General features: G+C 46.2%; 1 protein-coding gene across 3 annotated transcripts; it reads left to right on the top strand.

The window, feature by feature from the left end:
* The first annotated feature begins 148 nt into the window (after positions 1-148).
* LOC118290571 (estrogen-related receptor gamma) lies at positions 149-27236 on the top strand. Of its 3 annotated transcripts, none has more exons than XM_035618358.2 (8): positions 149-591; positions 13303-13554; positions 13691-13848; positions 14718-14834; positions 19523-19633; positions 20367-20549; positions 24353-24622; positions 25310-27236. In XM_035618358.2, exons 2-8 carry the CDS (start codon positions 13316-13318, stop codon positions 25552-25554), a joined length of 1323 nt encoding a protein of 440 aa, XP_035474251.1. In that variant the 5' UTR covers positions 149-591; positions 13303-13315; the 3' UTR covers positions 25555-27236. The 3 variants fall into 3 exon arrangements, with proteins under 3 accessions (XP_035474251.1, XP_035474250.1, XP_035474249.1); XM_035618357.2 differs by lacking the exon at positions 149-591 and adding an exon at positions 8158-8562; XM_035618356.2 differs by lacking the exon at positions 149-591 and adding an exon at positions 13066-13206.
* The last annotated feature ends 272 nt before the right edge of the window (positions 27237-27508 follow it).

Raw genomic sequence — 27508 nt, 5'->3', positions numbered from 1 at the left:
AACACATGCATCACGTTCATGTGCTGACTCAACATCGCTGAAATATGATGCTCTCCCTCTCCCTCTCTCTCTCTCTCTCTCTCTCTCTTTGTCTCCCTCCCTCCTGCTCTTCTCTCCCTCTTGTCCTGCATCTTTGCAAAGGCTGCAACAGAAAACCCTCTGCGCTGTATCCATGTGTCCTCTACCCTCCCTTCAACTCACCACCTCCCTCTGCATATGAGGGTGTCCTACACACACACACCCACCACCACCACCACCCCTCGCTCTTAGACACACTTTTCTGTCTGACACTCTCTCTCAGGACTCCCCTGTGAGCAAAGCGAGCCCGCCAGGCAGGCAGGTAAACTCAGCACTGGATCAGGGTGAGATGCTGAGAGGAGAGAAGGGAGAGGGCAATGTGTGAGTTGTATTTGTGTGTGTGCGTGCGTGTGTGTGTGTGCGTGCGTGTGTGTGTGCCACTGCTGCTGCATCGCTGAGCTACTGAGACCGGAGGCAAGGCGAGCTGGAGCGTTTGTCCTTGAGACTGACTGACTGACTGACTGCAGCTGTAGAGCGGAGGAGCAGCCGACCAGCCGGTGGATGAAACTGACGGTGAGTACTGAGCAAAAGCAACACAGGCGAGAGAACGGGGTGAAAGAGACGCAGGGGTTGTTTTGTTCTAGTCTCGTTTTAATGTCAAACAAATGGACCGCTGTGTTTCTGTCCCCGTCTGCTGGGGGTGTTTGAATGGAAGCAGAGGTGTGTGTATGCACAAGCTGTGTGTGTGTGTGTGTGTGTGTGTGTGTGTGTGTGTGTGTGTGTGTGTGAGTGAGTGTGTTCCTGACCAGGTATACTGTAGGTCTACGCTGCTCCCAGGTGAACTCGTCTGTCAGGCTTTTTTATTGGCTCCCGTCGATACTTCCTTCCGAACCAATATGTAGGACTTTGTGAGCAGTTCGCCGTCCAGTTTGTCTGCAGCAGTGTCCAGTTCCTTTGTTTGTGTGTGAGTGTGTGTGTGTGTGTGTGTGTGTGTTGTACAAAGAAAGATGTCATAAACACAACATTACTGTACGGCTCGGCCGCTGCTCTCCTCACCCCCTCTCTTCTTCTCTCATCACGGCTTCTTGTTGACGGATCAATACTTAAGCATCTATAATTGGAAGTCATCAGTTATGGCGACCCTCCAAAAGCGAGTCATTATCAGGTGTAATCTTGCAGAAAATTACATTTTGACTGGTTGTTCCTCGGCGTGGCCAAGAATCATTGGGCTTCGTTGTGCGGGCTAACTGGCTGAGGGTGGGGTCACAGTGAGAGGACCCCCCCCAAAAAGCCTGGAGAGAGAGGGGGGGGGGAGTCGAGGAGCAGCCATGAGGCATTTTGTGAGAGATGCGGTGGGGGGGGGGGTTATCAAATCTTGCCTGAAAGCCTGGAACTCCTAGCATCGCCCCTGGGTGCCTCCATATGATGAGATGAGGAGGGACGGGAGGGAATTATAACACGGAATTTCCATGAAAGACAAAAAGAAACGGATGAGACAGACTGGAAGGAGGTGACAGAAAAATCGTCGAGGGATAGAAGAGGATCGTCCGCAGCTCTGCCCGTGGTTTGGTGTGGTGTCACGAGATGAGCCTGGCTCACCTGTGGAGCTGTTGACAGAACGTGTCAGGCCACGTCTGGGGGGGAGGTGGGGGAGGGGGCAGATTGATGGGCATAGATAAAAAGAAAGCCAGAAAGCTGAGGTAGACTTTCCTTCTTCTTTTTTTTTTACCAACATGACAGGTAAGTTTTTGTTTTCAGTGTCTATGTGTGTGTCTGCTGATTTGTTTATCGTAGACATGCTGACAGACATTTACCACCTGTGGAGATAAAAGTGATATGATGAGATAGTGTGTGTGTGTGTGTGTGTGTGTGTGTGTGTGTGTGTGTGTGTGTTAATGTGTGTTTGGGGGTTGAGGGGTTATAATAGTTCCTGACATCAGCAGTAGGGGTGTATGTGTGTGTGTGTGTGTGTGTGTGTGTGTGTGTGTGTGTGTGTGTGTGTGTGTGTGTGTGTGTGTGTGTGTGTGTGTGTGTGTGTGTGTGTGTGTGTGTGTGTGTGTGTGTGTGTGTGTGCGTTCGTGCGTGCGCGTGTGTGTGCGTGCGTGTGTGTGCTGCTGACTCCCAGGATTCTGCATGTGTTGTGCCCGTACTGGCGGCTCCTCACCTGAGATGGATCTGGAAGCAGGTGTGTGTGTTTACGTGCGTTTGTGTGGGTGCGAGCATGTGTGTGTGTGTTTTGGGGGAGGGGGTTAACTTGTGTATTAGCATATATAACATATATTATATATATTTACAGAGCCCAGACAAGATAAAACATTCTATTACAAGTCTGCAATTAAAAGCCAAGTGAAAGAAAATGAATACGTTCAGCTAGATTTATTTAAAGTATAAAACTATTACAATTAAAAATACTATATTGTGTAATTAGATTTCTATTATGGATTCTTTATTGTATTGAGGATAATTTTACTGTTGTGGTTGGTGCACCTGGAGCTATTTTTTACTTTGCTTACAGTTTGGTAGATCAGTCATTTCAACTTAAGGGTCACAAGATAAACCAGAAGGTCATCGAGAGATGATTTGGAGGATTTTCTTTAATATGCAAATATTTTGGGGTTGAATATTGGATAAGTTCTCCTCTTTGGACCTCAAACTGTTTAGGTGAAAATAAGCATCTGAGAAGTTAACAGTGTAAATTTCTTTTTTTTGGTTGCGGTTTAGTACCACTAAATAGGAATCAGAAATACTTTATTGATCCCCAGGGGGGAAAACTAGGTTCCCAATGCAATGTACTGAAGAATTATGAAGCAGTAGAAAATAAAAACCCTGAGACTGACTGTTGGGGTGTTAGGATATATACCGTTGCAGTTAAGGGGCAACATAAAAATGTAGAAGACTCGAGACAAACATCAGAGGAGAGATCCCTCTTTCAGGATGCTCGGACATGGAATAAATACAGTATAAAGTATACAGTATAAAGAGTAGACATGAATAACAATAGTAAGATGACAATGTCAAGAAACCGAATGAGAGTATCACGTCAATAAAGTGCAAATGTCTGTGAAGAGTTTGGACAAGAGAAAATGTCAGGGACCAGAATACGAAGGCCTCGTGCTGTGGTACTGTAATTTGAATAACATTATGACACAGTCACCTGCCTCAGAAGACGACATGGCACGACGGCGGGACGGAGGAACAAAGGACCTCTCTCCACTCTGAGCACGCTCCACAGTCAGGCTAAACTGTTTGAACTTAGAGTGCCTGTGCTTTTTAAATAATCAGCCCTTATCGAACTTGTGGTCAGCTCGGGGCGTCGTGGAGAGCTGCTGTGAATGTCAAAGGAACGCCTCCACTAGGGGGCAGTCCAGCCAAGTGGTTCACGTATTCAAACCACCTGCAATTGCCCTTTCCCCCCCCCCTTCTTCTCTCTCTGTGCATTTAGTCTCAAATAATCATAAATGATCCCAAATTAGTTGTCGTGAAACCCTGCCTCGCCGCCCGCCCGCCTCCCTGCACGCCGTCCTGTGCGTATACGTTTCCCCCGCAGTGACTCACTTCCTCCCCAGTGGGACTGTAGAATCTAAAGATAAGTGAAAACCATTTGATGACCATTGACCCGCCGAGGACAGCAGCAGCAGGTCCCGGGATCTCTAAGTGAAATTTTTCTATGGTTATGTTGCTTTAAGCTTCTCCCAAGGGATTTCTAATGTTTCTGTCATGTGTGCGTGTGCGTGTGCGTGTGACCTCTGATCCCTGTACAGTGTGCCACGGATCGATTGGATGAAACTGATCCTGTTCCAAGTGCTCATCTGTCAGCCCATCATTTTATGTATCATTTCCCCCCCATCCATCGACAGCATCAAAACACGTCCGGACTGTAAAGCAGGAGGCACGTACTGTAGACGTGTGGCGCTTTTTTTCTGTTTTTATATGATTGGATTTGATCTTATTTCCCTTCCCCCTTTTCTCTCTCTCTCCTTCTGATTCCCTCTGTCTCCCTCCTCTGTGTCTGAGAGGTGGTGGTGGTGTGTGTGTGTGTGTGTGTGTGTGTGTGTGTGTGTGTGTGTGTGTGTGTGTGTGTGTGTGTGTGTGTGTGTGTGTCTCGGAGCTGCGAGACAATGGTGTTTGCACACAGTGTCAATAGTCTCTCCCTCTGTCTCAGTAATTGATGGATGACTGTGAGTCAGGCATAAACTAAGCAGATTACACTCACTAGATCTGAGGACTGATGTGTGTGTGTGTGTGTGTGTGTGGCGGGGGCTGGAGTAGCAGAGTGACTGTCCAGTTTTGGAAGTCAATTCGACAGCTGTCCCCGGGGGCTGAGATTTGGTGGTTGTGATTTTAGGGGATGAGGAGAAACGGGGTACACGCGCGCACACACACACACACACACACACACACAGTGTGTGTAACAGTGCCCGCTTCACCCGCACATTTCCCTTTCAGAGAAAACTGGATGCATCTGGTGTTGGGTCAATATCTGGCAGCTGGGTGCTGTGTTATTGAACTCCTGTCTTCGGTTCGGCCTCGGCGGTGTAAAAATAGTTTTGATGTTTAACTGCAGCCACGTGTGTTCGGTTTCATTTGCCGCGTTGAGCTTGTTCCCATTTCCTGTAATTTCTGGATTGTGTCTTGTGTTATGTAGCTGCCTTCTGTGCTGAGTTTACTGTCATTCAGTGTCTGGCCTGGTTGTTTTCTTGTGTGTTTGAAGTTTTCATGTTTTTTTATATTATAAAAACCCCTTTGTATTTTCAATTACAGTTCACATTCTGTTCTGCAGTTTTTCTTCTGTCATTTTTTGTACTAAATACATTTTGGACATTCAGCAGGAGGTTGATTTTTGAGGCTGATGATATTAATTGATTGTTCTTTATTTTTTTAAGAATTTGTGACCATAGTGTGTACTAAGCTCAACATGTTGTTGTGGTGGTTGGACAGACTATGTAATGGAGACACTTTGTGACCTGATGGCATTTCTGTGCAGCAACTTCTTGTAACTTATTAATCCTCATATACACAGATGCAATGTATCTGCCATAAGCTATATTATTTATCATAAATTATTAATCAGTGTCACTGTCCTACCAAAAAAATGGATTCCGCAACCTAAATTAGATACTGAATTGATCAGTGGACCAACGAAAAATCAATAATAAAACAGAAACACACACACACACACACACACACACACACACACACAAACACACACACACACACACACACACACAAACACACACACACACACACACACACACACACACACACACACACACACACACACTTATAAAGAAAAATGCCAGAAACTGCGAGGAAAGAAAGACAACTTCTCTGATTTGGGGAGGGGCTGCTTTCCTGTGCTTTATATATTTTGAATGGAAAAACTTTTTTCAGAATTTTGGACCATTGTCTGGGCAAAAGAACAAAAGTGACTCTGATCTGGATTTATTTAATGCCGACTGGTTTGATAATAATTGTTCAATCAACCCTGATGGAGTTCAGTGATCTTTTCACCCTGTGAGTTTTGACTTCTATCACCTCACCTCACACCACATCACACACTCCGTCCGGTGGCACAGAGTGACGAGGATCATTATCAGAAAGCAACGAAAAAAAGTTCTTTCCTTCAAGTGGTTCACTTGACGCCACCGTGGCCTGACTCAAGTGCGCTGTTCTCTTGTTGTGGTGTGTGCCTGAAGACTACTCAGCTGGAGCCAAGGGAAATATCAACCACTGATAACATTATTAATCTGCGCTTTCATTTCAACACGCACTTTTTTCCTCTTTATGAACATGTGGAAAACACCTCAACAATAAATCCCTTGACGGCAGCTGGCAAACTAAAAGCCCCCGACAGATAAGAGCCACTTCGCTTTACATCAACATCCAGTTTCCCTAAATGGTTTATAGAAGATAATTTTCTCTGTGTGGATAACATTTTTTTATGTGATAACATTAACATTAGATTTGATACAACAGCAGCAGCAATCTGTCTGGCTCTTTGTATTTTATAGATAGAGATAAAATGATCTGCCGTCAGACATCACACTCTTTATCCACGGGCCTTTCTGTGCACTCGCCCCTTTCTGTTTGCACATGCCCGCGCTCATGTTTGCTTGCACATGCAGCATGTGTGTGTATGTGGCTGCTTTAATTTGGTGTGTGTGTGTGTGTGGGTGTGCGTGTGTGTGTGCGTGTGTTTCTGATGGCTGGGTGTTTCATGTGGTGCATAATGAGATAAGGCCCACTCCACGCAGTCTGCTGTCTGGCCCTTTATCTGAGCAGCAGATTAGTGCAGGTGATTTCATTCCTGTGGAGATTGGTTGGGCGGGGGTCAGCGCAGAGCACGACGTCACGCCGATGACAGGCGAAAGCGACGGGCCGAGGCTGACATGAACAAAAAAAAAGAGGAAAAAGGCTGAAATTCCGAGTGCTGGCGAGGACCGAACTGCCTTTGACACGTGTGGCAGCTGAAATATGATTTCAAACTGTGAGCATCTGGGGCGTTTTCAACTGGAGACGATTGTTCTCCCATCACCATATGTTGGAAGACACAGGGTGCTTCCTCGCCAACTTTCCCTCCGTGCAGTGAAGAAGTAAAATGACGAATTATAAAACATAAATATTATTTTTCTTCTTAACTTTTTAAATCTGTGGGATTTGCTGATCTTTATTGGAGAACTGCACGGTCCGCATCTGAGCTCAGGGAGAATTCTCCATCGGGAACCAGAAACCTGATCCTGACATTGTGTGTCACTGTACAGGTGTTTATTACAATATTGCTACATAACCAGGTTTGACACTACATTTCTTATATTCATACCAATGCCAGTATATATGCTGGGACCTCAGGGTTCACATCACGACCAGTTACAGGTTTGATGTCGTGGCCGATACCTGACTAGTGTGATGCCCTTTGCCTTTCACTTACTTAATACAACTCACACGTGCACGCAAAAATAGCAGCTCGGTAAGTAGTGCCTTGCACGCGAAAACAAGATACGATTGACAGAAAACACAACAAACATTTTGAAATTGAATCTAACCTTTGAATCTTAATTTATAGTATAGATTATTTCAATATATTTCAAGGTCATTGGTGTGGCCTTTAACGTTTTCTGTGTCTGCTGCTGTGCCAGTGCGGCAGACAAAGCATAATATGGTTGTAATTCATCTGGTATCAATCAAATTCCTAAAAAGAAACAGGGGGAATTCTGTATTTTTAAAAGCAAATGGCACCATTATTACTAACAATAATTCAACAGTAATTCAGTTAAACAGTCTGCTAATGAATAGTGTCATTTCTTCCGTGAGAGGCAGCAGCCCTGTGTGCCATGAGACAAGTGCAACCTGCGGTCACTGTGTCCTAATCCACTTAAAAGACAGATCCACATCTGATCCGTCCAGGTCGTCAAAAAATCCGTCTTCGTGCAGACACGAACACACACACACACACACACACACACATACACACATGCAAATAAACACCCTTACAGTGTGGGTATGTTGGGATGCATTGAGATTTACTGTTGAGGGTCATGGGTCACATTCAAATCCTGATGTCACCTACACTGATCAGCCACGAACTGGCAAGTTTGAGTCTACTAAGGACGTTAATAGATTTTTTTAGAAATCGTTTCTGATACATTTTCTTGTTTTACTTGAGTTGTTTTACTAAAAAATATCTATGATTAGGTTTACTCATCATTTAATTTACTACTTTTACCCTTTTAAAACAATTAGACCAAAGCATGCATTTTTCACCATTAGTGTAAATTAAAATTGTAATTTAAAAATTCAATTTAAATTGCTCTTACAATAAATATGCACAATAGTAGTCTTAGGGCAGTAGATGAAATACTACTGAACATTTAGATGTATGTAATGTGTTGTTTCATATCAAGTAGTACGACAACAATATAATGTGCTGTTATTGGGTGAAATTTCACCTTCTACTCTCCCCAATGCTAATAACCAAAACTTGATATATTGCCCACATCCTCACTTGTCATATCCACCTGCCAGCAGCGAGAGGCCGGCTCTCATTGGCTCAGGCGGCAGCCAACCAGCCGTCAGCTCAGCCTTCTGGGGAGGGAAGGCGATTCAAATGGTGTGGCTGGGTGTTCACAGGGGCCAGGCATCGCTCGGAGACCCTTGTCACAACAGTCAGGACTTCAGAGGCAGTCAGCTGGCCCGGGGGCTGTTAGTGAGAAGTGTGAGGGGCAAGAGGGAAGAAGGAGGCAGACAAGTGGGGGGCCACGAGAGGAGCTGGGACGTGCGATACAGCAGAGGAGAGGGCAGCGGATGGAGACACGAGAGTTTGGAGGCAGAATAAAGGGAGAAAGTGACAAAGCAAGTGCAGTGACAGGCACAGTTTGTAAAAGCTGTAGAGGAGAGAGGAGAGGAGAGGAGAGAAACAAGTCAGACAAAGAGAAGGCAGACTGAAGCAGAACCTTTTTTCTCCTCTTCAGAGTATGGTGGCAGAGTGCACATGGATTTAGTCGACCTCTACCTCCCAGAGTGTTTCACCTACCACTCTGACACAGAGTAAGTACCTGCTCATTGACAGAGCACGGTGTGTGTGTGTGTGTGTGTGTGTGTGTGTGTGTGTGTGTGTGTGTGTCTCTAAAAACTTTGAACTGAGCCCATATTGTGTGTGAGAGGTTCAGAGTTAATGACTGACAGCTTCCCTGTGATGCATGATTTGCGGGCGTCTGCATCTGCCAACATATCTATTTGATTCTTCATCTATTTGTGTCAGTGTGGCTGCACGCACCACATCGCAGCGCACTGCACGCGATTGCTCGTGAACGTCCTCCCCAACAGATTGTAATCGCCTCTGACACCTCTGTGTAAACCTCGACAAATATTTATCACATAAGAGACTTGGGAGTGCGAGCATCAAGTTCGTTGGCAGAGCGACGGACAGAGGGGGGAACACAAGTTCTAAAGTATTGCAAGACGCGACTCAACTGCGTCATTTCCTGAGAGAAAAGAGATGGATTTCTATTTTGCAATTATATGTGTTATTCAGTCACTATAAGTGATCCCTGTTATTGTTTCTTTTAGAGGATTTGCACCTATACTACATAAACATGTAAGACTATCCTTATCTTATTACCTTACCTAAATTAATAGTTACATGTTTTTTCATGCTCCCAGTTCTGGAGCGTTACTGTGCAGAGCTGCAACTACAGTAACAAAGATTTTAGTCCTTGATCAATCTGATGATCGTTTTCTGTAGTAATCACAACGTCTGAAAACTGTCAGAAAAACAGTGATTTCATTCTCATCACACTTTCATTAAGCCCACGCTGACGTCATGAAATCGCATCTTTTATCCAAACGGAAGACTTTAACACAAAGATATTCAGTTTGCAAAATGCAACACAGGGAATGTAATGTCTGAAACTGCAGGATGTTTGGCATCGGCGCTTCAACAATGTCTCAAACAACTAGTGGATCATCAAAGTAGTTGCTGAATATTTTTGTCGGTCGAATTCACTGGTCAGTCTCCCGACTACAAATCGGAGGTGTAATAACACGTAAATAAGATTAATATAAAGTCTTTCTTCCTCCATGCTTTGGGGAGGGTCGGATGGAAATTTCCCAGGTGTGGAGGTCTGTATGCGTCGCTCACAATTGTCATTGTCCGGCCTGTTTGTTTGTGTGTTTGTTCGTAGATAGGGACGGTAAGAGGGTTCGACCAGCGTGTGGGGGAGCCACTGTAGTCCTGGTGTGGAAGTACCACTGTTGGTGCAAACATTCCCCCGGTCGACACGTGGACTCGGACAAAGACACCAAGAAAAAGAAAGCCTGTGGAAGAAAAAAAAAAGAAAGATGTGCAAAGCAGCTTTGTGATTAGGCCAGACCCCCTTTTTATTTGGTGATTGCCTTTCTTTGCAGCGATCATAACAGTTATAGCATCGCCGCTGCACTTTTATCCGCTGTGGCACAATCACTTCTTCTCTGAGAGTAAATCTCATCCAGCATTTTCTCTTCAGGATTCAAATGAACTTTTCCCTGCGGCGGACAAAAGAACGTTAAGTGACCTGGGAGACAAATATTCGGCACGAGCCGAGCAGACGTGCAGGATGTGCACGTTGGCTGATCGCTGGTGACAGATGCAAACCAGATAAAGAATGGGAGAAAAGGCGGTGACGGCTGCAGATGATCCCCCTGTGTGGCACGCTATCCATGTTTACAGAGCCCGTGGGTCCCGGCTCCAGCCACAGGCACCGCATCTCCCGGCTAACAGCTCTGTCCAAAGCCTGACTAAGGCTCTTACGGCCGGCTTGGGGGTGCCACTGATCCCTGCTCATCTCCTACTGGCTCATTAGTTACAGAAAAAAGGAAAAGAAAGAAAAAATACTGAGACCCCCCTGACCTAAATAACCTGTTCCTTGGGGTTTGTGCAATTTTTGTGAAATTGCATGGAATAGCTTCTTCATTTACCCAAAGTCTGAAGATTTGCCTTTTCCATCGCATGTATATCTGTTGGTCAGTTCTTTCTTGATTCCTGTATTTCCCTCCCCTCCCTGTTCCCTCTCTCCCTCCCGGTGGGTCATTGTCTGCATTATGACTCTGCTCATTTGAAAGTGAGTGTTGCCTTCTCTCCTTTTTCTTTCAACACCCTCAGGTTAATGAGCCACGGGACTGCCTCTTTCTTTTCTTTCTTTCTTTCCTTCCCTTCCCTACTTTCTGACACTCCCTCTATCTGTCTGCCTCTCCTTGTACTGTCCCCCCCCCCCCCCGCCTCTCTGCTTCCTCCTCCTCTTCTTCTCTCTCCTTGTCGTTTCACGCTGCATTTTGGCCTTTGTTGCCCCGGGTGCAATCACAGTTGTTTTGGATACTGGGACACAAAGGGCAGTGAGGTAGGATAACTTTGACGAACCCGTGACACTCATCCGCTCGGGTTCGTCCCTCTCGCTGTGTTGGGCCTGCAGAAGCTGCACCGACGGTCTCTTGATGGGTTTTTATATGGAGTTGTAGATTAGTAGCAATCTGTCAGAGTGAATATCACATCACATCTGATCACCCCAGTCTAATGCCATTTCATTATGAAAGCAAGAGCGTCATCAACCCCCCCCCCCCCCCGACACACACACACACACACTCTCTTCCTCCCCGTGATGCATTATAATTGGAGAGCACAAAGCATATCTCACTCAGTACCTGTCAGACTTGACACCGTGATATTGACGACTGTGATTGATCGCCAATAAGGGTTCCAGTGAGACATGTTAAAAGCAAACTGAAATCTCTTCACTGTACTGATTTTATGGGCTTCAAAGTGGATTGGGGGTAAATGAAGATGGGGGGGTCGGTTGAATCTGTTTCATTGGTTGATGAGGGGCAGGTTGGGCACTTAAGAGCTGGGGGACATTTATTTGTGTTGATACAATACCATATCTCCATAAAATCAACGATTTTAAAAAAACATTGTAAGCTATACACAGCTCCGTTATTACAGACGCCACCTTCTGTGCAATTAAGTTTCCTCTTTCGTGGCCTCAGATTTGAAAAAGAGGTTGATGGTTCCCCTTCCACTAGACCACCACTACATAGTGACTGTTGAGTGTGAGACCATTTTAATATCCCCCATCTTGCCATTTTAATTAACGCTTAGTGAGCAGAAAGTGAACAACACAAACTGCGTCTGGATGTCTTACGGCCTTCGAGCGAAGCAAAATGTACGTCTACAGCTGCATAGTTTTCTAATGGAGTCTGTCTCTGTGACTTTCCGCGTTGTCAGTCTGTCTCTTACTGTGTGTCTGAGGGTCTGTCTTTGTGGGTTTGTAGAGGGGCCAATAGCGCATGACCATGGTTTACTCTGGGGCTGGTTAAAAGCAGCCAGTTTCTTTGCCTACCAAATGACATGTGGCTGAGAGAACACCGATTTACATGGCAGGAAACAGACCTCACCGGACCAAGATTAGATTGGGAGAGACGTATTGGTGTGTGTGTGTGTGTGTGTGTGTGTGTGTGTGTGTGTGTGTGTGTGTGTGTGTGTGTGTGTGTGTGTGTGTGTGTGTGTGTGTGTGAGAAACAGAGAGCGAGAGACAGCAGAGGGTTTTTTAAAGTTGGCCTGGCGACTACAAGTATGTGTCGGGGTGTTTATGAAGACACATGCTTTAAAATGTGTCTGTAAGTGTGTGTGTGTGTGTGTGTGTGTGTGTGGGTGCGCATGGGTGTGTGTGTGCGCGTGGGTGTGTGTGTGTGCGTGCGCGTGGGTATGTATGAACGCGTGTGGGCAGGGGAACTGTAGTGTGTTTCTGATCATGAATCTGAAGTGTATGTGGAGAGTGGGAGTCTAGGATTTTTTTATTTTTACCACCACACGTGAACGTCTGACGCCACAGTGTGTGTGTGTGTGTGTGTGTGAAGACAGATCACATGCCTGCGAGCCTACTGTATACCTCAGCTGGTCTCGGATGTTTTTTTGTCTCTTCTAGTGACAGAGGGCGTGAATAAGTACAGTTTGGAATGGTTTTCCATGCAAATGAACTGAGAGTGACATTTTATCTTTGTATTGCAACGTATTTGTTCTCGTCTCATTGTATATATTTTGATAAATGTCTCCAGATCTTCAAAAAATAAAAGAGTCAACTGCTGTTACGGTTGTAGGCCGCAGTGCTTGACAGGTCAAGATACATGAGTAGCTGAAAGACACGAGGAGACAACAGAGAGGGTAAAGAAGGAAGAAAAAGAAAAAAAAGAGGGAAAGACGAGTGTGTTCGGATGAAATATAATGGGCAGAAAAGTTGTGGGTGATTGTTGGTTTGATTATTTCCATATGTTTGCTTAAGCAATATCCCTCTCTGAAAACAAAGCAGTGCAATAGACAGAAGCTTTGCATATGTGGGAAATCACAAACGACTGGTTTGGAAAAGCCTGGGATGGATGGATGCATCGATGAAGGCATGTAAAGACGGAGAGGTGGAGGTAGTCAAGAATAAGGGGAATGGTGGACCCTAATGCCATGAGCTTGCTGAGCCTTTGTAGTTCTGTTTGCGTTTTGAAAATACATATTTGAACTCATTAATTAACTTCAACTTTTTTTTTTTTCCAGGCTGCTTATTACTTTACATGATTACAATCTGTGCAAATGGTGCCTGACTTAATAAAACTAATCACAGCCCCCGGACCAGAGCTGCCGGCCATTAATATTACTGTAGTGACAAATCCAAGGTGAAAGTTTATATCTCGCCATCATGAATATGTATTACAATAAGGTGCGTACACACACTCATATATCTTTAAATCTTCATTTTTTTCCCCCTCCAGACGCCTGGGCAGGATGTCAGTGAGGGGCTTGGACCCCACCTGTCCCTCCTCAATAAAGTGTGAGCCCTCCAGCCCCAGTCCCAGCTCGCAGGGAGACGTCAGCCCGGCTCAGCCCAGCCCCGGGAGCTCGTCCTCGGACACAAACTCGAGCTTCGGGCCCCTGACAAAGGGCCACGGTCACATCAATGGGCTGGACTCGCCGGGCCTCTACGCTCACACGGCGGTGTTGCCCAACAATGGAGGAGCGAACAGGTCGGTATTTACAGCGTTGTTGTCCCGTATTTTGTGTGTTTCACTCCATTTAACGCATTAAATGGAGTGGCTGCCACTATTGCGTGCGCTAACCTCTTGGTTTCTTGTTTCTGTGTTTCTTTCCGCATCTATGCAGGAGGTTTGTTGAGGAAGAAGGCCAAGTGAAGTGTGAGTTCATGCTGGGCTCGGTGGCCAAGCGGCTCTGTCTGGTGTGCGGTGATGTGGCCTCAGGTTACCACTACGGCGTGGCCTCCTGTGAGGCCTGCAAGGCCTTCTTCAAGAGGACCATCCAGGGTAAGAGGGAACCTACGCGTATAACTGACGCATACGCGCTACGTTTTATATTTAGCAACAGAAATGACTGTGCATGGCCGACGGTGCCTTCCTGCATCGCATGAACCTGTTTTACAGGGGCAACACGGCGCAGATGCGGTCGGACAATGAGCATTTGTTTTGGCATAAACAAGCCTGATCAGTTGGCTCACAGCTCTCCACCTCTCAAACTGCAGGAAGGCTTTAAATAAAGACCTGTTGGCAAACAGCTGATATGCGGTTGAAACTTGCAGCGCATCATGTATATAGTCAACATGTTTGAGGTTGGACTTTAAAAGCTTCAGATAACATATGGCGCTGAAGGGTTGGGGTTGGGGTTTGGGTGTGTGCTCCTGCCGTGAAAAGCCGTTTGCAGCACAGGCCCTCTGAGTGTTTTTGGAAGGATTGCCCTGCGCTCTGTTGGCGCGCGGCCCAGGTCCAGGATGCGTTAAGGCCTCTGGAGGTTGGCTAGTGTAGAGGGGTTCAAAGGGCAAACGGGGTGAGCGGCTGTCAGGCCAAACAGGTAAACCTGATGTCTGGCTCATCGGATGCTTCCTGTTTCTGATGAGGGGTGGCAGCTGAGAGCGCCTGCACCTGGCTGAAGGCCACCGGGCTTAACGTGCACAATTGGCTGCCTACACCCAATTACACGTTGGGAACATGTTTTGTATTTTCGTCGTCTCAATGCACAGATTGTGAGCCATACATTCAAAATTACCATTTTTTTTCGAAAACAGCACTGTCCTGAGGCGTACATGTACTTAGTAAACAGTACTGCTGAATTATTGCTACTTTTTTCTCCACCGACATTTCACAAATCATGTCTTTCTATGTTCTCTCTTCTGCTCCAGGTAACATCGATTACAGCTGCCCGGCGTCCAACGAGTGTGAAATCACCAAGAGGAGAAGGAAATCCTGTCAGGCCTGTCGATTTGTGAAATGTCTGGCCGTGGGCATGTTGAGAGAAGGTCAGCTATCCACTGAAATCACTTTCAGATTAAAATGATTGTTTGGTGTTGCTTTTTTGTTCAGCTGAGATTCTCCCAATGTCTCACCTGATAAACGGTTGGGGCGGGGGGGGTATGTACTGTAGTCGTGTAAACCGCAGTGAAACCTAAAACTTCTGACTGTTAAACTGCGGGCCCTTTCGTGCCAGCTGTGATTTGTGTGTAGGTCTGTGTATGTGTGGTAAACACGGCTGAACAATCCATAGACGTGACTTAGAGAGAGGGGGAGAGGAGAGGAGAGGGCCACTCGCTGTTCTCTGCTTCACCAGTGTTCCTCAGAAATAGCCTCTGGAAATCTGCCAGTGTGTGCATGTGTGTGTGAGCAACAGCAGATAGGGGAGTCATCTGGGATGAGACTAAAAAGTGATATACGTTTTACATACAACTAGGGGGAATTAATGAGAATCGACGAGCAACCTATCCAGCCCAGCCCGTTGCCTGGTAAAATCGGCATCATGTATTTGCCGAAAAAATCTGAAACGACGATGGTGACATGTACACATTCCATGGAGTCAGTGACAGCGGTCAGGTGCTTCTTTCGTCTGACTGTGTGCCTGTCTGCTGACGTATTGTTGTCCAGATTTAGAAGTGACTCAAAAAGGAAAACATCGGCGACCGACCTCCTACTGTACCGGCCACTTGTTGCCCGCTGCCAAGAGAGGATGTTAAAGAAAGGAGGGCTGATAAAGTGTGTGTGCGTGCGTGTGTGCGTGCGTGTGTGTGTGTGTGTGTGTGTGTGTGTGTGTGTATCTGTGGTAGGAATGTGGGATAGTAAATGTAAAGATGAGATGAAGAGTAAAACAGCTTAGGTGAAATTGTTCTTTATCGTTAGTTTCGTAGCAGAGTGGATTATTGATATGGTATAAATATATTGAAGAAAAAAAATCACTGAAGGACACTGGATGGTTGACTTGTTTACAAACTGTTTGATTGTCGCGTTTCCCCGGCCTGTCAGACTTTATTGTTGCCTTATTGCCGTGCTCCCGAGTTCCTGGCAATTACTTTTCATGACAGTGATCATAACCAATGGAAATTACAGCCAAAACTATGAAAATCAGATTCCCACCTGTAATAAACTGGAATGATGCTCTAATGCCACCTACTCATTTCTAAACACATAGGAGCATCTGTTTATTGCCCTTTGTGTGCGTTCACAAACGTGCGTGTTGAGCTATGTATACTAGAGGATCTTTGCACGCGTATCAGTTTGTTCATGGAGAGTTTGTTTAAGCTCACGTCAGTCTGCACTCACAATTATGCACACACCCGTGTGTTTTCATGAGTGTGTATATATATATATATATATATATATACATATATGTGTGTGTTTGTGTGTGTGCCTTTTTTCTAAATTAGCTGCTTTTAATAGGGTAGGGGCATCAATAGCATCCCAGTCCGCCTCTCACCCCCTCCCTCTCCTCCAGCCACCCTCTTTGCTCTCCCTCCCCCCTCGTAAATTCCTCCAGATGCCTTTTGGGATTCCTAGACCTCCGTGAAATGCGAACTGCCCCTCATAACTCCCGTCGTAAGCGCCCTCGTAACGCGCTTCACCGTGTCTCATAATGCCCCTCTTCCCCGGAGAGGTGGCAGTAAAGGCTGGGACAGAGGAGCTGTGAGGTTTAATGGGCAGAGTCAGAGCCATATTAAACACGCGGCTCAGAGACATATAGACCCCAGGCAGGATTTGATTAAAACCCTGTTTAGTGGCCATTCCTACAGTCGCTGTCACTCCCAAAGGGTTGTGAAAATGTGTACGTTAACCAAAATGCGTGCAAAAATATGATTCATCATACAGACATAGTTCCGTGATCCTCTCGAGAACTGCGAGCGTCGCTGCAACGACGCCTCCAATCGACAAACCTCCTGTCGTCTCTCTTGTCTCCTCGCCGAAGTCATTCAGGAGTCAGGTGTGTTGATCGCGCGGTGTTAATCTGCGTTCTGAGAAAAGCATCTGAACAGAGCGGAGGGACGACAGCATGTGCACTTTCCGCTGCCAACTTTCCAAACCTCTTTCTCGTCTGCTGACCGGAGGCAGCGCGAAGGGGGAAAGTTTACGCCACATCGGCGTCGCTGGCAGCGCACGTGTACATGTGTCACAATATCCGGCGGCGGCAGCGGTACAGGGAACGACGCTGAGCGCCGAGTGCCTGCATGAGTCAGGGTCAGCGGTCTGGACGTGCACGCTCCCGATCCGGCTGCACTATGTGCATTTTGGGAACTTGCAAAGCCCCTCGCGTGAACATTCAGACGCCCTCAGAAGGAGGCAGAGTGATGAAAGCAGCAAAAAATAGATCCGTGTCTTCGTAGTCCGTGTTTATCGACCTCTGATGGGCTGTATTGAAGAACAGGCAGGAGGTGTGTGTGTGTGTGTGTGTGTCTGTTTTGTTATCCACCAAAGCTATTCTTGGCCTTTCGGTTGTCAGCACATTTCTCTGTGAAGAGTTACACTTGGCTCTAATGTGTGTGTGTTTGAATAACTGTCAGCTCCAAACGCACACAAATACACCCCTACAGAACGCAGCGTTTCTAACCATCCACTGGCACAGATTGATTTATTCCCGTGTTTGCCAACAGTTTGCGTTCAATCTGATGACAACACGCATGTAAGTAAGTCGCTGATCCCTCATCACACACCTCAGAGTGACACCCGCCAAGTGCCCGGGCTAAGCAACACTTACTATTTACCTGACCATCAGATCTCTCCTTTAATACCCCACTAATCTTCTCCAGCGCGAGCTCTCATGTCCTTCACCTTGACTCCAAAACTGCCACCTCGTTTCTTACCCCATCTAACCCCCCAAAAAAGAAGAAAAAGCAAAGAAAGAAACACCGGCACATGACATTTCCTCTCTTGGGCTGACTTACAAGTGATCTGTTTGCCCGGGTTAATTAGAGTTTGACCGTTGATGGACGGTTTAATGTGGATTTGAACTTTGATTTTGATAACTCACGGTCTACTTACTGGCTTTTACTGGAGCCTTTTCAACAATATCACACATTCTTCATCAGCAGTTGTCCAGCTTTAGTGGAAATATTGAGTTCACTCTTCAACAGCGAAACCATTCGACAAGACAATATCGACTCAAAGTCTATTAACTTGCTTTTTCTGGAGCCTTTCGACTATCATGTAAAGTTCTTTTTTACTGTCTGAAGACAAGAAAATGCAGAAAAATTGGATCGGAGAGCGATTCACACTGTTGGTACTTGGTTGCATTTCCAGCACTAGTACATAAAGCCCCTTACATCACGTGTTTTGATTCAAACTCTGCTGATCTCTGATTGGTGCAGGGGAATACAGTGCATGAAAATGAACCCAGAAAAAAAAGATCTCAACCATGCTCATCTCCAGCCAAACTCTGCCCCCATCAGTCAGAGTGAAGAAGCTGATTTGACTCATAAAACAGGGTTTACATAGAGTCGGTCAAAAATGTTTCCACCTAGAATCATGGAAGTGTACTGTCACACGACATCTGAGCATTGCATTTCATAATAGTGTTATGGAAGAGCGTACTGGCTTACAGCAAAGGTCACAAGCCACATTCTCACACCATGACATTGTTATTAGCTGGCACCTCTCTCCACCCTGCGTCTCTCCCTGTCTCTCTGTTCATGCTCTATTAATTAATAAGACAGGAAATTCTGTAATTCTTCTTTACAAACCAATGATGCAAAAAACGAAGAACCTTGCCCGTAAACCACTATAACCCCACAAAACATTTGACATGCCTGATTAAAAGGACATTATGGTATTTAATACTGGGGGGGGGGGGCGTTGATTCCTGCTCTCCATAAATATCTGCATAAGTAAGAATAAGCACCGGAGGCTGCAAGTCTCAAAGGAATGGAGGATCAGCGCGAGGTGTCAAATGGGCAAATAATACCCTCAGAGTGTCTCTCACAGACGCGGGGGCCATTATAGATCTATTCGGGGCCACTATGGCCGTTTACACTGCGTAGACCAGGAAACCCAACACCACTACTGAAGGCTTCCTGAGTCACGTTCGCACTCGATGGACACGTGCATTTCCCCTAGAGATTCACTTTAATGACTGTGACTTTCAAGCGTCTCCTCATCTCAGGCGCGCCCAAATCCGCATTGCCGTGGCGATGAGGTCGCCACAATTTCTTGTTAAGATGAGCAGTTGTCATCAGCTGGGTGTCACGTTACCGGATGCGTGTGCCAACGCCAGACGTGTCCTGTTCGGTCTCCTCGGGACCGCCAAGACAAGCGAGCGGCAGATGATCCTGCCTCGTTCCAAAAAAAAACTGATTTGCTGTTCACTGTCGTCAGGGTCCTTACTGATGGAAATGCCTGACAACACGTCCACTTCTCTTACCTGACGGAGATCCTAGTGGAGTGGAAATGTGCCTACGTTAATAAATGTCTTATTTGGATGAATTCATGTGAGGAATTGTGGCCTTTTATGTATTAGAAATACTCATCTTCTCATCTGTTGTTTCTTTTGGATTACTTTGTTTCTCAGGATCTCCAACAACATGTGATTTTTACCCTCTGTAATCTTTTTTTAAATCAAAGCTTCAAACAAGGAGTATTTGAAATACCAATCAATTTGACATTAAATATATATATATACTGTATGTGTGTGGCTGGTGTGCATCATTAATGTCCTGTGTCTGTGTTCTCGTAGGTGTTCGTCTGGACCGGGTCCGCGGCGGCCGACAGAAGTACAAGAGGAGAATAGATGCTGAGAACAGCCCTTATCTGCACCCGCAGAATGCCTTGCCCCAGAAAAAAACATGTAGGTGCACTGACAAAACTTTTTATTTCAACTGTGGCGCACATGCAACACGTCCGCAATGCACAGCCGCCGAGCGCTCGGACCCCCTTAATGGATTAGTTTATTGCAGAAATGACAGGCTCTTATTTTCTCTGTGTCGCGAGTTCAAAACAGTTCAATAATGTTTTTCGGTGATGTTGTCTGTCGGGGGCGCTGAATCATTTTTATAGCTTGGTATTTGCTAATGAGTTGGCATTAATCATTGCCAACAGAAATATTTGAATTTGAGAAGTGGGGAAGCGTTGAATGGCCGCGGTGAACTTCTCGTCTGCTTTGCACCGGCGAAGCAAACAACGCTGCCGTCCTCCGAAAACCACGCACAGGCGCCCACCTGTATCTCCACGACATCGACTTCTCATGGAAGAAGAAAAACTGTCCAATTTTCAGCTTTCTTGGATGATGCAATGCATTTTTCTCATAATCCTGTGGGATATCAAATGCATCCCCAGTGGGAGGAAACATTCAACTTTGAAATGTTTCAACTTTTGAAGTTACTTTGCACTTCACATTTTTAGACCTTCTAAGACAAGTGTGTGAGTTGTTCTCCCATCCTGCTTGTGCATACGGTATGTGCTACTGTTCAGGTCGGTCCCGCAAAGCAGATCCTGGCCTCCAGCGAATCACCCGATGAAATAAAGGTGGTTGTGACGATAGAAATTCCTTATTTCTCACTTTTCCTCCGCCTCTCTCTCAGTCTCTGTTGGCGGCGTGGTGGAGAACAAAGTGGTGTCCCTGCTGCTGGTGGCCGAGCCCGAGGGCATCTTCGCCATGCCGGACCCCACCGTGCCCGAGAGCGACATCAAGGCCCTGACCACCCTGTGCGACCTGGCCGACAGGGAGCTGGTGGTCAACATAGGCTGGGCCAAGCACATCCCCGGTAAGACCCGGCGGAGGGCCTCCGTCTCACTCCCTCACTCACTCACTCACTCACTCACTCGGCCACCCAACCGCTCTCTCTTGTCAGTCAGTCATTGGCTCTCACAATCCGCCACACACACATTAGTTCACATTAAGTCTATAATCAGATCAGAGGATGAGACTGCTGTTATGTGTGGCTGCCAGGACACTCGCGGAGCGGAGGGGAAGTCGGTGGGACTGCGTGTTATCTGCCAGTCATCCTCTGTGTGTGTGTGTGTGTGTGTGTGTGTGTGAGTGCCATGCCCTTGCCGACCCGTGTGTGTTCCTAATATATCAACCAGATGACCAGCATCCACCTGGACCGTTTAATTCATTTCCTGGGATGCAGCCGTCTCCCTGTGCTGGTTGAATTACGTAAATCCCTCTGACACTTGGAACACACTCAGCCTCTCCTCCGACACAGGAGCGGCAGAGCGGAGGTCCAGAGCGTCTCCTTTTCTTTTTCTTCTTCCTCTGGACGAGAGGGTGAAGTGGGATTCAAATGCTGGAATGCAGCGATGTCGACGGTCGCTGTCGGCAGGTGCAGCAGAGGTTTGCAGGTTTGCTTTGGGAGACTCTCACATATGAAAAACAGAACTGAGCAGAAGCACTTTTCACACTTTTGGGGCCGGGGGGGGGGGGGGGGGGGTATAGAGAAACTTCATTTCTTTCAAAGATGCAGTTGGATCGCAAGAGAAAGCCTTATGGGGACAAAAATGAACAGATTCTGGTTTTCACTGATTGCTTCTCAGTCCATGAAATATCAGGAAATATTGAAAACACCCATAACTCTTTGTCATAGCACAAGTTGATGACTTTAAACAGTTCAGTTTTGTTCCACAAACCGTCCAAAAAACTCAAAGATGTTCAGTCGACAAATGTTACAAGACTGGGAAAAGCAGCAAATTCTCACACTTTTGAAAAGGCTGGGGCCAGATGAAGATTGGTGTTTTTGCTTGAAAAGAAGTCAGTATGAATTGGCACATCTTTTGTGTTTGGAACTGTTGTGTCATACAAAACAGGCACTTTTCAGATGTCACCTTGGTGTTCAGCAGGTTTTGATGGGACTTTTCGGTGTTTTCCCCGCAGCGGCCTTGTCTGTGGGTTGTTGCAAAGTCATGCTGTGTAGACAAAACTTCCACAGGTCCACAGAAACCGTTTTCAAAGTCAGTCTAGATCCCAAATTCCCCCCAAATATTTAAGCTGAGCTTTGGGGAACTAAATGGTGCAAACCGGATGTTAATTCATATTTTGAAAAAAAAACATGGTTGACTTAGTGTTTGAAGGCTTCTTGCTCTAACTGAAGACCTGGATCAACGTTATCAGCCGTGGTTATGCACACCCAAAACATCACCAGAGGAACACCTGGGCTTTCTGTTGACGTCTTGTCTCTGAACTGCTTACAATACAAACAGAGCAGGTGTGTGTGTGTGCGTGCGTGTGTGTGTGTGTGTGTGTGTGTGTGTGTGTGTGTGTGTGTGTGCGTGTGTGTGTGTGTGTGTGAGTGTGCGTCCGTGTGTGCGTGCGTGTGTGTGTGTGTGCGTGTGTGTGTGTGTGCATGCGTGCGTGTGTGCGTGTGTGTGCGTGTGTGTGTGTGTGTGTGGTACATTTCTCGTCCCGTGCTTCCTCCTACAAAGTGGACATGAAGCAACCGTTTGAGTTTGCGTTGGTGTCTGGTGTCCTTCATCAGCATTTCCATTGTTCTGTTAAAAAAAGGAAGAGGGGAAGACAACACCCCCCCATCCTCCTCCTCCTCCTCCTCCCCCCTGTCTCCTCTCGGCGGCTCTTGACTGTCAGCGAACGAGACGGACCTAGTCCGACTGATGGGTGTATTTGTAGCCCTCTGCCAGTGGAGGGTATAGCGGAGAAAGTGGAGCAGCGGTGAGAGGCAGAGACTCACCTGAGGGGGAGAGAGAAAGGGACAGGAGGCCATGTTTTCATCCAACCGTCAAGCACATCTTATTCAAACTTTTACAACACTAAAAGGAAGTCCAATGTGTTCAGAGGTGTTAAAAAAATAATAATAATAATACACACAATGAAACAATACAGGCAATCCCATCAAGTCAGTGGTTCCTAAACTCCGTTTTTGAGTCTGGTATGTTCTCCAACCTGGTTCAATTTTTATAATAAAGACATAAGAGCATTAATCAGTAAAGAAAATAAACCGTTGTCGCTGATATCACACTGTTAGCTAAAACACTGTCTTTCCACTGTCTGGGAAATTTTGGTTATTATCACTGATCGGCTATTTTAGTTTCAAAAGAAAAAGACATTAAAACCCCCCCCAGAAAGACAGCGGCAGAGCGACAGAGCAAAGGGCAGATATAGAGAGAGAACGGTTGAACAGAAGAGACAGAAATGGAGAAAAAAAACAAGAGTGACCTGACAGAAAGGGACAGTAGCATCATTCCAAGAAACAGGCTGAGGAGGTAAAAGAGTCAAGGACGTAAAGGTAAATAGAGCAGACAAATACATAGAGAGAACGGGTAGGGAGGAGAATTGCGCTGCTCCTAGCAGCGTAGTGGCCATGTCACATCAGCTCTGGGTGAGTGGCGGGCCACACGGCCCCCGTCGCTGCGAGGACCAGGGTCCTGGGCGGAGTGGCCCGGGCCATCTGAGTTCCCTGCCCAGGGGGAGGTGAGTGTGACGGGGCTACTGTCCTGGCTGCTCCCCCTCCCTCTGTGTCGGCTCCTATCAGGCAGATTGACAGTGATGTGGTCTGAAGTCAGAGGGGCCAGACTGGCAGATGAGCTGGCTAAAGACCAACTGCCCTCTTTGCTTTTGGCCTTTTTGTTTTTTCTTTCTTTCTTTGTTTTTGGAGTCCGTGCAGCGACATGGCTGTCGGATGTGAGTGTGCGAGCGACTGCCTGTGGTGTGACTGGCTTTGTGTTATTGTTGATGAGATAAAACTAACACTGGCAACAGTATTCTCCCCAAATGTCAACACCCCTAGTTGTCCTCAGTGTCCTTTTCCCTGTCCCTTGAAAAACGCCCTATTCTCTCTTTATTGAAGGGTTAACTCTGTATTTGACCTTAAAATCTATCAATGTAATGCCTGAGATTTCATCACACAGGCCTAAAACACACACACACACACACACACAGACAGACACACACACACATTCCCACAGGTCTCTGTCCCTGATCGATGGTCCAGTGCCAGAATACTGATCCCTATCGACCAATGAAACGGTGCACAGGCAGCGTTTCCAATCAATCGTGGAGCGATAGGCGGGAAATGGGGCGCCACCGACGTCCCCGTGGTGATTGTAAAGAGCAGTGGATCCTGATAACAATCACTGATGGTGTCAAAAACACAAAACGCCCGCCCCTCCTCCCCTCGCTCTGTAAAATCATCTGTTTAATTACAGTAAACATGTGTGTTTGTGTGTGTGTGTGTGTGTGTGTGTGTGTGTGTGTGTGTGTGTGCGTGTGCGTGTGCCTGTGCGTGTGTGTGTGCAGGTTTATGTGGGGGAGGGTGATCAAGTTTAATCATACTCCTGTGGGGTGTAATTGTCAATCAAAGTGGGTGTCTCCCACAGAATGTGATTAAATCCACCACCTATTCGCTCTTGTCCTTTGTTATGCCCTTTGCTGTGAGATAAATCATTCTGCCTCAAACAAATTCCGCATTATTATCAATGACATTGAAGGCTCACACCATCATCCACACTACATTTGTCACATCTCTATTTACTGCTTCAGGCTCTTGATTTATACATAAATGATCTGTTCTAACACACTGCCACTGTTCTATTCTACCCTCCTTATTTGTTAAAGGCTTCCCTTCCCTCTCACTGGCAGACCAGATGAGTCTCCTGCAGAGTGGCTGGATGGAGATCTTGATCCTGCGAGTGGTGTTCCGCTCGCTGGCCTTGGAGGACAAGCTGGTGTACGCCGAGGACTACGTCATGGACGAGGAGCAGTCGAAGCTGGCCGGGCTGCTCGACCTCAACAATGCCATCCTCCAGCTGGTGAAGAAGTTCAAGACCATGGGGCTGGAGAAGGAGGAGTTTGTGGTGCTCAAGGCCATCGCGCTCGCCAACTCAGGTATCAACAGGAGCATAGACGCTGTAAAAGACTATAGAAGTGGTCGTAGTCACCGGGTTTCGGAAAATGAAGCCGCTGCTGAAATGGCTGAAACGTGTATTCTCTTGAACGGCCAGCAGGGGGGCGACTAACTGGTTGCACAAACAAGTCAATTTCTATAGAAGTCTATGAGAAAACAATTCTTCTTCTCACTTGCTTTATAAAGTCAGTAAGCATTCACTGGAGGATTTTACGGTCTCAATTTCTAGTGTTCAGTCTTCTTCAATACTGCGCGATGTTCATTTGATAAGTTATGGTTCCCTTTAAAGTGAAATAGACGATTAAGTGCGGTATACACTTGGGTGCAGATACAGCATGATTGACAGCTACAAGCGTCCAATGGGTGCGGGATGTAGGTGTAGGTGGACATACATTGTCCCCGTGCTCTCAGTCAGACCCACCAAGGTGGTGCCGGCCAAAATGCCAAACCCCAGGCTTCAAATCACCATTTAGAAAAAACAAAACAACGGGTCACGTCACAGTTGGTTGCCACTTGATCAGGAGTTAGATGTTACATAGCGCAGGCTCTTCGGTTGTGTATCTGCACATTTTTATTCTCCTCCACACTCTTCTTTACGTGAGTGATTTGTGTAATTACTTTTCTTGACGCACGGTACCTTCAATTGTTAATTCCATCTCTCCTATTAGACTCCATGCAAATCGAGGACTCGGCGGCAGTTCAGAGACTCCAGGACGTCCTTCACGGGGCCCTCCAGGATCACGAGGCCGCCCACCACCCGGAGGACCCCCGGCGTGCCGGCAAACTGATCATGAACCTCCCCCTCCTCCGTCAGACGGCCGCTCGCGCCGTCCAGCACTTCTGCAGCATCAAGCAGGACGGCCGCGTGCCCATGCACAAACTGTTCCTTGAACTGCTGGAGGCCAAAGCCTGACCCGGCCACAGATCGGCTTCACCCTGACCTCGGGTGCAGAGGTTGGGATGAGGGGAAGTGAAGGATAACGGGTGGTGCTGGGGTATGACGCCGTGTATTTGTCCATTTCAGCTTGCATTTGACGGTAGCGTTTTGAATTCGCAGAAGCAGCTGGGATATTTTTTTAGAGCCGCAGCCCCTCCTGCTTCCAATGAACATTTGGACGAGACTGTCATATTTGCATTTAGTGTCTTTGACGCCATAGACATTGTCATCTGTCCTGTTTTGCGAGACTAATTAAAGCGTGTTGACCGGCGTCGAAAGCTGGAGACACATGACCAGACAGTGTAAGAGCAGAAGAAATCGCCTTCTAGAGATATTTACAGTTACATGCCAAAAGTAGAGCTTCGTTCGTCAAAAAGACCACCTGATACTTGAAGATCCTCGCGGATTATTTCATCCATCTTGAAGCCTGTTAATATGCGTTCTAGTGCATTTAGAGAGGGGTTTTTTTTTCATGATCTGAGTTCATTTGACCCTTTTTTATAGAAAAGGTGAACATGTCCTCAGAGGTACAGTAAAGTCTTGCCAAAGAGTAAAGACTCATATTATCGAATAATACCAGCAAATGTCCACAGCATTATAATGTGGCCTGTAAGACATTCACGTAACCTGCATCCCTGCTCTGTTGTGCATTGCAAAAATATCGATTCTAGTCAATACATACATATAAAGACGATCAAAGGGAAGCGATTAAGTTATCAGCAGCTCATAAGACAATAATCGGCCTCCTGATTTTAGAAGAAAATTTCAGGGAAAGAGTACGAAACATGTCATGATACAACTGTACTGCAGCAATGTTTTATTTATTTAAAAGTGGCTCTGTTTTGTTTTGGGGTTTTTTTGTTGCTGTTTTTTATTTACTAATGTGGCATTAATGAAGATTAGATTAAAGCAATTACAGTGGATAATGATTTTTTAAAGATTTTTAAATAATATCGTTGTAAGATAATAATTTTTTTTTTTACTAGCTTCTCTGCTACAGCACTGATACCTATGTATACCATATCATTAAAACTCCAGACAACATGATTATAAGTGGAGTCTGTACTTGAACTTGAAGATCCATAATGTTGTAGCGATGTGTAGACCCATAGATATAACTTTAACGATGTAAAAAATGGCTGCCATACTGTATAATCTGGATTCGGGAGGCGCTTGGTGTCTTTTCTATGGTAGAAAAATCTATGTGTAGGATGAAATTTGTGCACTACTTTTTGCTTTTAGCCATAGCGTTTGGGGAATCCTGGTGATGGCGCTCTGTTAATCTTGTGTGTTTTGTGTAAAGAGTAGCTCTATATGAAATTTCCTGCACATATTAAATGAAGGGACTAAACTTGGAAGGAAGGAATATCAGTACAATTAACGAATAGCTGCGCCCCTTATTTTACTCCTCAAAGCAGCAAAGTACTGTGACACTATAATGTGCATATTTTTGTGAAAAGATGAGGGCATCGTCATGGCGGGTTTCAAATGTATACGTTCTGTACATTTTTTTGGCTGTATTTACGTAATGTCCTATGCCAACAGAGAGATGTCTAAAGATGCGAATAAGCTTTGTTTGGATGAGTTGTGCCGTGCTATTTCATTCTCAGGTGGATTCTTGGGCAATAAAGACGTTCCCCATAATGCAAAGCTCATAATGTCTGCGAGTGTCATGTGTCTCCACGGACGGAGAGAAGAAGGGGCTCGTGGGGTTTTGAAACAAATTCATTGAGAGACGGTAAGTAGGCACAGTCTATTCTGCACGGTCTGACAATGGGCCGTCATTTTCCAAGTGAGGCCCATTATGTCACATTCAGGCCATCGGAGCCCGGCTGGATGGAGATTCATTATTAAAAGCAGTAGTATAATGAAGTCTAGCAGTGCCTCCCGGGGAGCGCTGGTCATCAGATGCCTGCTGAGGCCGACGGAG

This window comes from Scophthalmus maximus, chromosome 18 (genome assembly GCF_022379125.1).
Source record: "Scophthalmus maximus strain ysfricsl-2021 chromosome 18, ASM2237912v1, whole genome shotgun sequence".
Taxonomy (NCBI): domain Eukaryota; kingdom Metazoa; phylum Chordata; class Actinopteri; order Pleuronectiformes; family Scophthalmidae; genus Scophthalmus; species Scophthalmus maximus.
The sequence above is the reverse complement of the archived record's forward strand: the minus strand, read 5'-3'. Positions and strand labels throughout refer to the sequence as shown.